This window comes from Protopterus annectens, chromosome 1.part2 (assembly GCF_019279795.1).
Source record: "Protopterus annectens isolate FY-2018-M chromosome 1.part2, PAN1.0, whole genome shotgun sequence".
NCBI lineage: Eukaryota > Metazoa > Chordata > Ceratodontiformes > Protopteridae > Protopterus > Protopterus annectens.
The window spans coordinates 1,250,118,794-1,250,132,262 of record NC_056727.1 but is presented as its reverse complement, the minus strand read 5'-3'; the positions used below and the strand labels follow the sequence as shown (position 1 = coordinate 1,250,132,262).

The following is a 13,469-nucleotide window of genomic DNA, read 5'->3' as shown; positions in this document are numbered from 1 at the left end:
CTTAACCGGGGACGAGATACCGGGAGTCCTTGCCATTAACGGAACTGGATCAACAAGGCCGTGAGCTTGAGGTTGACCAGGTTCGGAGTGTGGCATCTCGTCGGATGCGAGATTAGGTCTGGTCTGGGATCCAGAACCCATGGGGGGGGGGCCACACTGTGAGACTGCAGAAAAGGGAACCAGACTTGTCGAGGCCAGAATGGGGCAATGAGAATTACTTTGCTCCCCAACCGACAGGCTTTCTGGATGAATTTCATCATCAGAGGAAGGGGAGGATACGCATAAAGGAGACCGGGCGGCCAAGCATGAACCAGAGCGTCCCTGGGGGATTCCCCTCTGGGGGGAACTATCGCGAAGTAATCGCTGCATTTTGAGTTTAGGGGAGAGGCAAAAAGGTCGCAGCGAGGTTGACCCCATTTGAGGAATATCTGCTTCGCGACAGAGGGATTCAGAGACCACTCGTAAGGGCTGAGAAACACCCGACTTAAGCTGTCTGCTAACATGTTGGACCGCCCCGGAATGTGCGTTGCTATCAGAAAGCGGTTGGTGGAAATAGCCCATTCCCACACTCTCATGGCTTCTCGACACAGGGGGTAAGACCTGGTCCCTCCCTGTTTGTTTATATACCAGACAACGGACATGTTGTCCGTCTGGATTGCAATAGTCCCCAGAGGTAGAAGGTGATGGAGAGCCTGCAACGCCAACAGCACTGCCCTCATCTCTAGGACGTTGATATGCAATGCAGTCTCTAGAGAAGTCCACGTGCCTTGGACGGACTTGCCTGTGCAATGCCCGCCCCACCCGAGGCAGGAAGCGTCTGTGGTCAACGTGGCTTTGACTGGGGGAATCACAAAGGGTCTCCCTTCTTTGAGTTCTCGAGCCTGTAACCACCAAAGTAGGGAGTCCCTGCATGCCCTGCTCAGAGGAATCGGCATGTCCAAGGGATGGACCGATAGTGACCATTGGACCTGGAGAGTCCATTGTAACACTCGCATTCGCAGACAGGCATGGAGAGAGAGGCCGATCGCTGCCGACATAGACCCTAACGCCCTCAGGACTAATTCTGCTGGAGGAGCGTGGCTCCGAAGAATGTCCAAGACTTGGCGAGACAAACTGTTCAGTCTGACCGATGTCAGAACCACTCTGGAGATTCAAGTATCCAACCTGGCCCCTATGAATTCTAGGGCTTGAGTGGGGCACAGGCAGGATTTCTTTAGATTCACTGAAATGCCCAAATGACCAAAGAGAGATAGGGCGTAATCTCTTGCCGTAACCAGAAGATGCTTGTTGGGGGCGGTGAAGAGCCAGTCGTCCAGGTAAGGGAATACCTGAATGCTCTGGAGTCTCAGGTGGGCTGCAACCACTGCCATGACTTTGGTAAACACTCTGGGGGCTGAGGTTAGGCCAAATGGAAGAACCCTGAACTGAAAATGACTGGCTCCTAGCCGGAAGTGGAGGAACCTCCTGGATCGTCTGTCCATTAGTATATGGTAGTACGCATCTTTGAGGTCCAACGAGCACATCCAGTCGTTCTCCTGCAGAAGGGCGAGAATAGATTGGAGGGTGACCATGCGGAACTTTTCCTTGGGTATGAACAGGTTCAGGGAGGAGAGGTCTAGGATGGGTCTGAGGTCCCCCATTTTCTTTGGCACCAAGAAGAACCTGGAGTAATAACCCAATCCGGATTGATCTGGGGGGACGGGCTGGATGGCTCTTTTTCTTAGCAACTCTGAAATTTCTTGAGTTGCAGACTCCCTTTGATGGGGTGGAACATCAGGGAGATGTTTGGGTTTGGGAGGGGGGTGCGAGAACGGTATCGTGTAACCTCTGGATATTATCCGGAGCAGCCAATCATATGTAATGGACTCCCAAGTTGACAGGTGCTCCGATAATCGCCCCCCAACTGCCTCCAGAAAGGGACAGTCGGGCAAGCCCTCAGGGCTGTTGCGCGGGTCCCTCCGAGAAAGGTTCTCTAGACCCGAAGTTACGCGGGCCCCCTCTGCCTCTGGGCCGGCGTCCACCTTGTCCTCCTCTGCCTCTAGAGGATGAGTTGTCCGCAGCGGGACGGGAATGCTGAGATTTACGGAACCACAGCTTCTTTTGCCCCCTCTGATTCCTGGAGAAGGATCTTTGGGGGTTAGAGAAGCGGACTCAGACGGCCGACAGCGTCTTCCCATCTTTTTCGCTTTGGACAAGCATGTCGTGAACTGATGAGCCAAATAAGGCTGAACCATCGTAAGGGGCGTTCGCGAAGGACGCCTTGAAGGGATCCGTGAAGACGCAAAGGCAGAGCCAGGAGTGCCGTCGCAAGACTACTCCCGCTCCGCTAGCTCTAGCGGCTCCTTCCGTGGCATGGGAAAGAAGCTGCATAGATGTATTTGATATGGACTTTAGAGTGGCCATTCGAGTCTCAAAAACCTTTTTGTCTGGGACTGACATGGACTCCAGAGGGGCTGCAGCGTATTCTTTAATTAAGTCACGCTGTAGCCTGATGGTGTGTGCCATGTAGTTCAGCGACCTTATGGCAAAGGTCGCTGAAGCAAACATCCGCTTCCCAATACGGTCCAAAGCCCGGGACTCCTTGTCCGGCAGATGGACCGAAGAACTTTCTTGGGCAAGTTCTTTCTTAGTGGCCGCCGCCACCAACAAAGCATCAACCGGCGCACATTTGGATCAAGAAGGTCTATCAGAAGGAGGGCTGAGGACCTTATCTGGGCGTCTAGGGATAGGCTCCACGGTGTCGGGCTCCTTCCAAGCCCTGGTGGTAATTAAGTCCACCAAGGGGTCGGCTGGGGGGGGACACCCAGGAGGTAGATGGGCCTGCCTCAAAGGCCTCCAGAAATACGGACTCGTCCAGGGAGGGCTTTTGGGCAGACCACCCCCCTCTTATACACAACATTTCCATGATGTCTCCACATGAGACATCTTCGGGGGGGTGACCTTGGGGAACCCTCCGTATCATCCAAATCCGTATCCATGGTAATGGACTCGGGGGAGTCCAGGTGCCTCCTTTTGCACTGGTGCTTCCGAGGCACCTCTTCTGCGGGGCTGTCCGAAGAGGGCGCGTCCACCGGGTGATGTTCCTCCCTAGGAACTAACTGGAGGCTTTGGGCAGGCTGTCCAGATGGACGGATGATCGAAGACAGACCCTGATACAGTGGGGGCACGGGTGGATCCGAAGGCCCAATCGGGGACCTGGATGACCTCAACAGTACCTTCTCCACCACTTCAAAAGCAGAGGGAGATTCACTGTCACCAGCCTGAGAAAGCAACCTCCTCGGCTCCGAGGATAGGATCGGGGTCGGAGCCGAAGCAATCGAACCCGAGGTAGTGGTGTGCTCCGCTCCAATCGGCGCCGAAGACACAACCACGCCCTCGGATCCAATGCTCAACCCTCGGCCCAGAGAGCTTGGATCCGACAAGCTCGAAGGTATAGTCGGCGTCGAAGATACTATCCCTGTCGGCGCCGACGTATCCCCGGATCCGAAAGGACCTGAATCCGACAATTCCGAGACCCGATAATGGGTCGGAGAAGGAGCGCTCAGGGCAAAAATGGGGGCTGCACTCCCTCCCAAGGGGGGGGGGGAGGCAAGAGCATCCCCATCTGCATCTGGGTCTGTAAAAATCTTCGCATCATCCGATCCATGTCCGCTTCGGAGATGCTTGTAGTAGACCGCGAGGAGGTAGTTGAGGCAGGCTGGGAGGGCCGCCTCAAAGACCTCGAGGGAGACCTATCCTCCTCCTCTGGCTCCGGAGAAAAGGAAGGTGAACGGAGCAGAGAGGACAAGGATCCGGAGACCCTCTCAGGGGACTTCAAAATCTTTTCAGGCGGGGCTGAGGGAAGAGACTCGGCCCGCCTCTAAAGTATGGCCCTCTCTCTCTCTATGTTTCTTCTTCTCCTTGTGGGAAGAAGAACCAGACTCCACAGAGCTAGTACCCGATAAGGGAGGTTGAGTCCCGGGTACAGCTAAGGGAGTAGCCGGCGCCGAAGCTGCAGGAGTAGCTTGAAGCCGGCTGGGAGAGGAAGAAGCCGCCGATTCCTGAGGGAGTTTTCCCGCCAGGATCAACTTGTTCTTCCTGTCCCTAAGTGCCAGAGGGTTGAAGGCCGCACAAATTTGGCAGGCCTCCGACAAATGTGCTGCCCCCAGACATAAAACGCACTGAGTGTGGCCATCAGCTGGGGAAAGCTTGTGGCCACACTCAGTACATTTTGAAAATATAGCCTTAGACTCAGCCATAAATTCTCTCACACACACACACCCAAACACTAAGGGGGGGAGGGGGAGAGACAAATTTAAACTAAGGAAAAAAAAGAGTTTTTTTTTTTTTTTTAAAGTGGGTTTGAAGGATTCGACAGTAAAACAACACACACAATTTAAAACTAAAATAGCTATAGAAAAAGGAACAATCTCACCAGGCCAGGAGCTCTTCACTAAGAAGCAACTGTCTTTAGCCGCGGCAAAAAACGATCTGAGGTAATGTGGTTGGTAGTAAGGGATTATGGGTAGGGGGAGGAGCTAGGAGCTCGGATATTGAAGCTTGGAAAGCTGCCGGTTCGGATCCGAGGTCGGATCCGACTCCCACAGGTTGCAGATCAAATGAAGTAACTACTTCAGATCCTAACCTCCAGATCCTCCAGGAAGGGGGACGGTGGGAGGGTAAGTAAGAATGTGAGGTGAGATGGACTACATACATCGAACATTATGGTGAGTACATAACTTCTTGATGTTATGTAGTCCTATCTCGCCTACATTCTTACCTGTGGGACAGCGTCCCTAGCACCTACACCCTCTGGGTGGCTCATAGGAAAATACTCCTGAGTACTGTGGAGCCAAAGGACGACCTGCCCCTAGAAACCACTTCCAATTTATAATGAGAAACAAATGTGTGAGGAGAAGCCCAAGTAGCCGCAGCACATATATCATCCATTGACAATCTGGCTTGATAGGCTGTAGATGTAGAAATAGCCAGAGTAGAATGAGCCTTGACCGGAAATGGCAGATCTTTTCCTCCTGCTTGGTAAGCGAAAGAGATGCAACTAAATATCCATCTGGATATGGTGATCTTGGAGACCGGATACCCAATTTTGTTCTCCGAAAAGGAAATAAAATAGTTGATCCGACTTCCGGACATCCTTTGTTCGGTGCAGATAGAAACGTAACTGTGTACATCCAACTGATGAAATTTCAATTCTGTCTTGTTTGACAATTGAGGAAAGAATACAGGCAACTCAATGGATTGATTAAGATTAGACACGGAAGCCACTTTAGGAAGAAAAGAAGGGTTTGGTCTAGGAGAAACCCTATCCTTATGGAAGATTAAGTATGGAGGTTTGATAGAGGGCTTGAATTTCTGAAACTCGCCTTGCTGAAGTGATTGCTGTTAAGAGGGCCATTTTCCAGGTCAAGAATTTCAATTCACAGGTAGCTGCAGGCTCGAAAGGTGGTGAAGTAAGGGCTTGTAGAACAAAGTTGAGATCCCAGGGCATGATAGGTTTGGTGACCGGAGGACGGAGTAAAAGAGTACCTTTCAGGAAAACCTTGCAGAGTCTATGAGCCATGAGACTAGGCTCATTAGCCACATGAAAATTAGAGATCGCTGCCAATTGGACACTGATGCTAGCTGATGCGGAACCCTGATGGAAAAGCATAGACAAAAACTCCAAGACCGAAGCAATTGGAGCTGTGTAAGGATCAATTCTTTGAGTATGTGCCCAAACAGAAAACCTCTTCCATTTGCTAGAGTAAATCTTCCTAGTAGATGGCTTATGAGAGGAAGATAAAATGTGAACCACTTCCGGTGAAAATTTATGAAGCCTAACTAACGACAGAAGTGGAGTAGCCAGGCTGTCAACCGGAGGGTCATCAGAGAGGGGTGGAACTGTCCCGATATGTGTGTTAGTAAATCTGGTTGAGGGTCCAGGATCCAAGGAGTGTCCACAATGTATGGTTGAAGAAAGGGGAACCAGACTTGACAAGGCCAGTGTGGAGCAATCAGAATCATTCTGCTTCCCAAGGATTGCGCTTTCTGAATCACCTTTGACAGCAAGGGAAACGGAGGGAAAGCAAAAAGCAGACCGGAGGGCCAATCGTGAACCAGAGCGTCCCTGGGTGACTCCCCCTGTGGGGGAATCAGCGTGAAGTAGTTGCTGTATTTGGCATTGAGGGGGCTGGCAAAAAGGTTGCAGCAAGGCTGACCCCATCTGCTGAAGATTCGTTCTGCAATCAGACGATTCAGGGAGCACTCGTAAGGCATCAGAATAGCTCTGTTTAGCCTGTCCACAATCACGTTGGACTTCCTTGGAATGTGCGTTGCCACCAAAAAACGTTGGGAAGTTATTGCCCACTGCCACACCCGCATGGCCTCCCTGCACAGGGGATAAGACCTGGTTCCCCCTTGCTTGTTTAGATACCACACTACTGACAAGTTGTCCGAGTGTATTGCAATCGTCCCTAGAGGTAGAAAGCTCTGAAGTGCCCGCAACGCAAGTAGCACTGCTCTCATCTCTAGGATGTTGATATGCAGATGTATCTCGTGATCTTGCCACGTGCCTTGGACTGTCCTGCCAAGATAATGCCCCCACCCCACCCCATCTGGGAGGCGTCCGTGGTCACTGTGGCAACCAGGATGGGTGGAATGAAGGGCCTTCCTCCGTCCAAATTGTTGGTGCAAAGCCACCAACTGAGGTCCGGCTTGCATCTGTCCGTGAGCAAAATGGGGTGAGACAGTGGAAATTTTTTGGAGAGACCATTGAACAAAAAGAAGCCATTGGAGAAATCTCATGTGCAATCTTGCTAGGGGGACCAACATAATTGTTGCTGCCATGGTCCCCAGGAGTTGGAAAACCCATCTTGCCTTCGCTTTCCTCAGGGGCATCAGGATGTGTATTTGCTGTTGTAAGACTCTGATCCTCTCCTGCGGTAAAAATGCTTGCATTTGAATGGTGTCTAATTCTGCGCCTATAAAGGTGACACACTGCGAGGGCAACAAAGCAGATTTTTCCCAATTTAGTGCTATGCCAAACTGCTGACATAGGGTGATGGTAGCGTCCCTGGTTTGGACTAGTTGATGCCTGGTGGGGGCAGTAAGGAGCCAGTCGTCCAGATACAGAAACACGTGGAATCCTTGATGTCTCAAGTGAGCTGTCACCACTGCCATACACTTGGTGAACACCCTGGGGGCTATGGTGAGACCAAAGGGCAGTGCTCGAAACTGGAAATGACTGGCTCCCAGCCGGAAGCGTAAGTGAATCCTGGATGCCCTGTCCATTCTTACATGGTAGTAAGCATCCTTGAGGTCGATGGAGCACATCCATACCTCCTCTCCCAACAATGGGAGAATCGATTGTAGTGTGACCATACAGAACTTGGACTTCTGTACGCAGTTGTTCAGTTGACTGAGATCTAATATGGGGTCTCAGGTCCCCTGTTCTTTTCGGCTTCAAAAAGAATCTTGAGTAAGTCCCTAATATGATTTAGTCTGAGGGGACACCCTGGATGGCTCCTTTTCTTTGAAACCTCTGCGGCTGCTTGATCCCTTTGACTTGGTGGAACGTCTGGGATTTTTCTGATTGATGGGGGATCTGATGTAAACGGAATGAGGTAACCTCCGGAAATTATTCGCAATACCCATCGGTCCTGGGTGATGGTTTTCCAGGCTTCTGGATATAACTAAATTTGAACCCAGACTGGCTCTGGATAAGCACAGCCGGGCACTTCCTCAGGAACGAGAGTGGGGAGAGCCGCGAAAGGAATCGCGGTCTCCCGAATTGTGGGGGCCCCCTTTGCCTCTAGGGTTGCGTCTTCCTGAATAACCTCCCCCTCCCCTGCCTCTGGACGGAGACTCACCTTGTGCGACAGGAAAAAACCTCTGTGATTTCTTGAACCACATCTTCCCACCCCTCTGGGCCTTGGGGTAAGGCCTCGAAGGAAGGGAAAAACGGACCCCTACGGCAGACAGGGTCTTTCCCCTCTTGCTCGCACCTGGTGAGGGTGTCTTTCACTTTGGTTCCGAACAAAGAAGAACCGTCAAAGGGGGCATCAGTGAAGGAAGACTTGAAGGCCTCCGCAAAGTGACACAGGCGCAGCCAGGCTGGTCTTCTAAGGGCGACTCCTGATCTCGCTGCCCTACTCGCTCCCTCGGCTGCATACGGAATGAGCCGCATGGAGGAGTTGACAATGAAATTAAGGGTAGACACCTGAGCATTAACGCTCTGGGCCACCGCCTCAGGGACATTACTCTTATCTCCTAACTCCTTGAGGAGATCTCTCTGGAGCAGAGTGAAATGAGACAGATAGTTCAGCGACCACAAGATAAAAGTTGCTGATGAGAGGGTATGCTTCCCGTACCAGTCCATGGTCCTAGACTCCTTGTTAGGAGGATGGACGGAGGAAGAGGTCTCCGCTACTTCCTTCTGAGTGGCTGTCGCCACCGCCATAGCATCTACTGGGACTCCTTTGGTCAAGAACTCCTTACCCTGGGGAGCAGAAAGAAATCTGTTGGGACGCCTGGGTATGGGCTCCACAGAATCAGGGTTTTCCCATACCCTTCGACAGATTAAATCAATGAGCTCGAAGGGTGGGACACCCAGGAGGCGGAAGGCTGAGAATCAAAGGCCTTAAGGAAGACAGACTCCTCCTCGGAAGGGGCTTTGGACGGTCAGTCACCTCTTTGCTTCAGTATCTCCAGGATGTTGGAAACATCATCAGAGGATGACTTGGGGGACCCCTCCGATTCCTCGAGGTCAGTACCAGAAGTGAGGGACTCATCCTGGGAGTCTATGTGCTTCCTCTTGCAAGTTTTCTTTCTAGGGGGCTCCTCAGGCATGAACTCTGAAGGGCCCTCAAAGTTGGGGACCACTCATGGGGGTATCCCTAGGCCTTGGTGCTCTGCTGTCCAGGGTCAGAGGCTCTCACCGGAGTGGTGGGGGACAGAGTGACCGATCTGCCTGATGTAGCCAACGATCTGGCCAGCGCAGTCCGCATGGCCTCGAAGGCTGGTCTCCCCGAGTCCGAGGACTGGCCAGCCTCCAAGACCATGACAGGAGTCGGAATTCCCCGAGCCGAGGCACCGAGAGGAAAACTCGGAACCGAAATATGTCCCGAGATGTCCCCCTCAGGGCCGACTGAAGAATCCCAAGTCCTGAACCCAGAGGACGGAGCCGATGGGGTCATAGCCAATGTCAGTACCAATGGAGCCAGAGGGGCCATCGGAACCGGACTGGGAACATCACATGACGTGGAACACTCCGGCTCCGAATACAGAGATGCGCTCGGAGGAATAATCGAAGCAGGGGCCGGGACGGGCTCCGGAGCCGACTGGGCCAGAGCCGAAAACAATTTTGCCAAAACCGGAGACTGGAGGAGCCTCTGGACCACCCTTATCAACATCCACATCCGAAAGGGTTCTGAAGGATTTGGAGGACAAGGAGGGAGATTGAGATCTCCTCTCAGGAGAGACTGGTCTGAGACTGGGCGACCGGCTCCGAAGAGGTTCCAATATAATAGGAGCCGACGCCGGTTCCATTATCACCTACACCTCCTGTGGCCCCGAGGACAGTGGAGCCGAGGAGGTCAATACAATTTTTGTGACTTTCTCTGGAGGCTCCGATGAAGCTGACAGAGCTGGAGATCTCTTTTTAGACTTGGATGATTTAGACTTAGCACTGGGAGAAGAATCTAAGGCCTCTTCGAAAGACGGTTTCAAAAGTCCCTTTAGGATCAGCTTATTTTTTCTCTCTTGGAGCACTCTAGGACTGAACACATGGCAAAAGCTGCAGGACTCCTGCAGATGAATGGCTCCCAGGCAATAGACACAGGGTGCCCATCGGTGATGCACATTTTGTACCCACATTTAGAGCACTTTTTGAAACCCGAAGGTTTGTGCTCTTTGGAATCTTTAGAATCTTTAGACATACTCACAAGAAACACCAAAAGGCAACTTAAGGGAAAGTCTGACGAGAAACTCCCAGACAGTCAACCACAAAAAAACGCGAGAATCAGTTAAAGTTGAAACAGTATACACACTCTATAGAGACACACTGAGACCAACTATGACAAAAACCTCTAGCTAAAACGGTTAATGACTATCAGGGTAGGAGAACAGAAAATCAAACCTTTAATTTAAATGGTTTGACAAATGGACAGGACAAAAGGACTAGGTCCTCTAACTGAAACGGTCCTAGCCCGAGGAAACAGATATCGGGATACCACAAAACAAGTACACTACCAAAGGCTAAACAACACTAAAGAAAATAGCTATACAAATAGCTTTTTGATTCAGAACAATAATCTTTCTTAAGACAAGAAAAAGGTACTTGGCCACAACCAAGAATGAGACCACGTCCGAGCTACACGAGTGGCAAACGAGATCTGGGTATATGGAGCAGTGCACTGTGGAATACCTGCTTAGCCCAGCCAATAGAAGACTTCGAGCTAGAAAAGTTTGGCCGAGTCAGAGCCGATATTCGGCTCCAAACCCATGGGTAAGAATGTAGGCGAGATAGGACTACATAACATCTAGATGTTAACAGCAGCTCTCAACCTTCATTCTCTAAAATGTGGAACACCATCTGCCATGATATGAAACAAATGAGCAAACCATGTAACACATACTGACAACCTCAGCTTCAGAGCTCATAGTTTGGTGAATTGCTTATTCGTAATTACAAAAAGATCTTTTGATAAAGTAGTTCAGTATTTACTATGGGGATTTGCTAAAAAAATATCCTTAACAAATGTTTGACAGAAGACCCTCTCAATATGGGAAAACATGGAATATCAATTTTTTAAGACCCAAAATGGTGAACATTTCCCAAGGTACAGCTGAGAGGTATGGATGTTAGACATTCCACCTGCCTGACTTGGAGCTAATTCGGGTGTATGCAAAAGATACCATGGCACTTACTGAAAACAGTACTAAGACTGTGAGTGTGTGTGTGTGTGTGTGTGTGTGTGTGTGTGTGTGTGTGTGTACACAAAACTTTACAGATTGCCTGAAAACTGATTACCGGTCTGAAGACTTGATTTTGCATTCTTATCCTGAAAAACTGACTAAAAGATTAAATAGGATGTCTGACTGTCTACACACAACTTTTTTCAAACGGGGGGGGGGGGGGGGGTGATTTCCATCACTTTGTAGGTTGCCTTTTACCATGTCAAAGACGGCATATACAGTGTGCAAATCTCTACAAGTGTGCTGCTTCTGTACTGAGTAATAAGCAGACAAAAAGCAGTAGTAATAAAGTCGATCTTTTCCGTTCAGAAATGACTGGGTGGCACAAACACAGTAGTTAACATTTATATCTCATAGCTCAAGGGTGTGTAGTTTAATTTTGCCCTCCAGTTTCTACCCAAGTAGTTTTCAAGTTCTTCCAATATCTGTGCTCTGTAGGTTCTGCCATTTCTTAAAATACATACTGGTTGAATTGTACAACTGCTCCTGGTGTGTGCACGGTTGCTGCTCAAGTTATGGCTGAAAGGGTCTGCAATGGAGCACTTCACTTACTGGGTTAACAAAAATCACAGTGAACTACAGCCAGCACTGCAAAATTGCAAAACAACCAAAGGCAAATCAAATGAAGTAAACAAAACAAAGCCAATGAATTCCAAATGCAGTATAACTGCATTGCAAAATTCCTCTGTTCTAGGTCCAGCTAAATTCCAAACAAATCTAGTAGAGTTGCTGAATGTCTTCCATTCTGCTGTAGACACAGCTGAATTTTTTACTGTGTGTGTGATGACAATTAGTTGTAGAAGCCTTACTGTCTGAGAGGACAAGTTTCAGACATTGGCTCCAGTCTTCCTGGCAAGAAGATAACAGCCCCTGACCCTTCCAAAAAAAAATTGCCCCTCAATACAGTTTACTTATCTTGAAATAAGATGCTAACCAGAAAAAATTTCTACCACAAAGAATGGGGACAAAAGCAAATTTACTGACCTGAAGCAGTGTAGCGAACCTGCCGGACTGCTGTGTTCAACTTAATATCCAACCCTTCCGCTAAAGCAACTGGTACACAGGAATATCCATTGCGCACAGTTAGATGACTACCCGTGAACTCAAAATCATCATCCTGTGAAAAGAAAACATTTTCCATCCAGTTTTAACAAATGCAGATGAAGCTAACCATCTCAAAATGAAAATGGCATGAAATATTTTGCTGTGCAAGTCTGGCTCTACTCACTGGTTAGACATTACTGTTAATTTATTTCTCCTCTCATTCTTTCTCATGCAGTGTGGTCAGTCCGGAACAGCTGGATGACCAATCATTTGTCATTTTTTTCCTTTTTATGACCTACCTGCTTTAATTCTCTCCCCCAGCACAACCACACAAGCTCCACTTCTACATAGCGAGGCTATAAGATGGAGGGTCTGCAACATAAGTAGCATTTCAAAGCTTATTTCAGTCATCACTAAGGGGTTTCTCCAGTGGTTACATGTTCCTTCCCCCAGAAAAGGCATGCAGGCCTATGACTGCAATGTCCTTCCCTCCTACATCACAGCTGCTGGACTTTTTCTTAGTGTGAATAGGCTAATAAAAGTAGCATCTCAAATTATTTTTCAATAGACACTGTACAGTTGTGTTAGTAATTGACTTGCAGCACATGTCCCAATAGATCACTCTTGCAGTAGCCTAATCTACTTGGGGTTATATCCTGATCAGGATGTGACAAGCAGATGAGCTTTCAAAGCTTCAGGGCACCTTCTACTTGCCCTAACTGCTACTGGTTCAAGCATAGCTATACAAAACGGAAGTCTGGGGGCCAAAATCTTCAGAGCTTTCTTGCCTCAAGAAGGGAGGCTACACCCCTGAAAGGGAAAATGTTAGAAAGGGAAAATGCAATAGTAAAATACATGTAACTATATATAACAAGGGTATACACATCCACACATTGACAATAATATCAACAACAAAAAAGGTGGGGTTGGAAGGAGGAGATGGCTACTTCAGCAGTGGTCCATCAGAACATCTACTGTTAGGGTTAGTTTACTTACACAACAGTACTATGTTCATCATTAGAGCAGTGTTGCAGTACCTTAAGCTACTTGGGTTGATTAGTATAGCTAAAGAACATACTGTGAGGAGGAAGAAATTCAAGAATCCAATAGCCAGTGGAGAATGGCCTTAAAGACTGTTCTGGAATTTTCTAACTTTCAAGAGCATGATTAGTCTGCATTACTCCAGGATGGGTCCTGTAACTTTCTAATTTAGACTCTCTCTCTCTCTCATTCCTCTCTGGGGACGCTATGGCTCTAAATGTGAGAGCTATGACTAAATCAGTTGAGCTGTCTGTCTGGATATGAGGAATACTAGGGATTAATAAGAAGAGAGTGGAAGGTAATGAATTCTACTTTGCAAACTACTGCAATAATCTCAATTAACCATCTCTCTGAAGTTAAATGAAACTATTTTTTATCTGAACTTGGAAGGTTTCCTTTCCTAATATGAGGAGGTGGGAAGAGGGTTTAAT

At 49.0% G+C, this 13,469-nt stretch overlaps 1 protein-coding gene across 1 annotated transcript in view; it reads right to left on the bottom strand.

The window, feature by feature from the left end:
- KDM1A (lysine demethylase 1A) overlaps positions 1–13,469 on the bottom strand; it is a gene marked incomplete in the record, with an annotated part of 2,315,042 nt that overhangs the window by 482,931 nt on the left and 1,818,642 nt on the right. The window contains 1 exon segment of the mRNA XM_044060124.1: positions 11,938–12,070. Within this exon segment, the coding sequence (XP_043916059.1) occupies positions 11,938–12,070 (133 nt within the window).